This window comes from Corvus kubaryi, unplaced genomic scaffold, assembly GCF_017639235.1.
Source record: "Corvus kubaryi isolate FWS band 111438036 unplaced genomic scaffold, C.kubaryi_AGA036_p1.0 127, whole genome shotgun sequence".
In the NCBI taxonomy this organism is placed as follows: Eukaryota; Metazoa; Chordata; class Aves; order Passeriformes; family Corvidae; genus Corvus; species Corvus kubaryi.
The window spans coordinates 299156-301506 of NW_024580662.1; the positions used below are offsets into that span (position 1 = coordinate 299156).

The following is a 2351-nucleotide window of genomic DNA, read 5'->3' on the forward strand; positions in this document are numbered from 1 at the left end:
GCGTGGATGTGGGCAGCGTCCCCAGGATTGTGCCCCCCGCTCCAAAGTCACCCCCAGCATGGGGCTGGGGGCCATGGGGGTGTTTGGGGGGTGGGGTTCAGGGCTGCGGGCAGGATTTGGGATGGCTGGGGCTGGGTTTGGGGGTGAGATGGGGGGGATCTGATGTGCGGTCACGGAGGCTTTGGGGGGTCTGGTGTGGGGTCTCAGGGGGGTCTGCCAGCATCTCCCGTGGTGGGGGTCTGGCCGTGCCCCCCGGTGCTGACGGGCTCTGTCCCCCCGCAGGGTCCCCAGGGCCACCCGGGCAGCCGCGGGCAGGACGGGGCGCAGGTACGTGGGTGGGGTGGGGTCCCCCCCGGCCGCAGCCCCCCGTGCCCCCCGCTGCCAGGCCCTCTCCTCTCTGTGTTTCAGGGCGAGCCGGGCCCCCGGGGCGAGCCGGGCGACAGGGGCACTTGGGTGAGTGGCACCGGCGACACCGGGGACGGGAGGGGGACACGGTACTGACAGGGGTTGGGTTGGGGACGTGATGGGTGTGGGGGGACCCCGGCCCCCTCCCTGCTGTCCTCTGCATCTCGTCTCTGGGACCCCAATGATGTCTTCAGGGTCCCCACTTGTTCCCAGTGCCCCACAGCTTGTCCCTGGGTCCCCAGTGGTGGCATGGGGGTCCCCAGCTCTGCCCAGTGCCACATCTCATCCCCAGCAGCCCAACGGTGGCACTGGGGGTCCCAGGCTGTGCCAATGTCACCTGAGCAGGGTGATGGGGGCACAGTGCCAGCCCCCCACCCAGCACAGGGGGCACAGGGTGGGCTCGGACCCTCCCGGGGGTGCCCCCACTCCTTCCCCTGGTGTCATGGTGAGTCAGGGGGTGCCAGGAGTTGGGGGGTCCCCGTGTCCCCTCCCTGCTCCCCCCATGGGGGTGGCCTGGGGCCATTTGGGGTGCAGCCCCCCTCACCCCGTCCCTCTCTTCCCCAGGGGGAGGGTTTGCACCAGCTCCGCGAGGCGCTGAAGATTTTAGCGGAGAGGGTTTTAATCTTGGAAACAATGATTGGGCTCTACGGTGAGTAGGGGGACGGGGACCCTGGGGGTGACCCCCACCCCTGCCAGCAGGTCACCAGGTCCCTGTGACGTCATGGTGGCCCTCAGCTTGCTGATGTCATGGAGTTGCAGGGAGGAGACCCTTGGCAGCCCCTCCTCTTTGCCACAGGGGGACAGGGACCCCCATCCCTGCCGGGAGGACACCAGGCCCCCATGACATCACGGTGGCCCTTGGCCATCATGACATCAGCCATGCATGACGACATCACCCACATGGTGACATCATGGCCAGCACTGGGGACCACTAAAAGGAAAGGCCACCAGGACCCCCCCACCCTCACCCCCAACTGGGCACCCCAGAGCCCCCCCAGGCACTGCCCACCTCGGGCAGGGACACCTGTGACAGTCTCGGTGGCCCTCTGGGCAGGTTGGGGACATGTCCCCCCATGTTCTGGAGAGCTCAGTGTGCCAGGGGTGGCAGAGGGAGCACCCCCAGCTGGGGACATCAGTGTCCCCCTGGACAGGTTGTGGACACAGGACGTGTCGGGGGGCTCAGCGTGCTGGGGGGTGGCAGAGGGAGCACCCCCAGGTTGGGGACATCAATGTCCCCATCAGGGCACTGTCAGGGACATCAAGCCAGCAGCGCCTGCCACAGGGCCAGCACAAGGGACCCTCCTGTCCCCATGGACCCGCAGGGGTGGGGGAGCCCCCGGCACCGCTCTGAGACCGGGATGACCCCTCCTGGGAGACCTGGCACCCCCTCCTCGTGCCCCAGCACCCCCATCCCGCTGGGGCCGCACCCCTGCCGTGCCCCCCCGCCATGCTGTGCCACCCCTGCCGTGCTGTGTCCCCATCCCGTGTCCCCATCCCCTGTCCCCATCCCGTGTCCCCATCCCGTGCCTGCCGCGGGGCCAACCCGCTCTGCTCTGCTCTGCTCTCTCCCTCTCCCCCAGGCCAGTAGCTTCCAAACCCTCCTGCGGCAGCAGGCCCGGCTGGAGGTCCTGGCTAGAAGGGTCACCTTGCTGGAAGCCATCATCTGGCCAGGTAACCACCCCCGCCCCAGCCCACCCCACCCCGCATGAGCCCGGAGCGCCACGGCACCCCCGGGAGCGGGCGTGGAGCACGGGGGGCTGGAGCTGCCAGGAATGGGACACTGGAGAGCTCCGGGCCCACGGGAGAGCTTGGAGACCTGCTTGGATTGAGAGGGGCAACCATGGAGAACCTCTTGGATTAGACAGGGAACCATGGAGAACCTCTTGGATTGAGAGGGGCAACCATGGAGATCCTCTTGGATTGAGACAGGGAACCATGGAGAACCT

At 68.2% G+C, this 2351-nt stretch overlaps 1 protein-coding gene across 1 annotated transcript in view; it reads left to right on the plus strand.

The window, feature by feature from the left end:
* The window catches only part of EMID1 (EMI domain containing 1), a 9429-nt gene that overhangs the window by 5703 nt on the left and 1375 nt on the right, over positions 1-2351 (plus strand). Inside the window, exons 8-10 of the mRNA XM_042022846.1 lie at positions 221-327; positions 409-453; positions 1986-2076. Coding sequence (XP_041878780.1) covers positions 221-327; positions 409-453; positions 1986-2076 — 243 coding nt within the window. The remainder of the gene's footprint in view (positions 1-220; positions 328-408; positions 454-1985; positions 2077-2351) is intronic.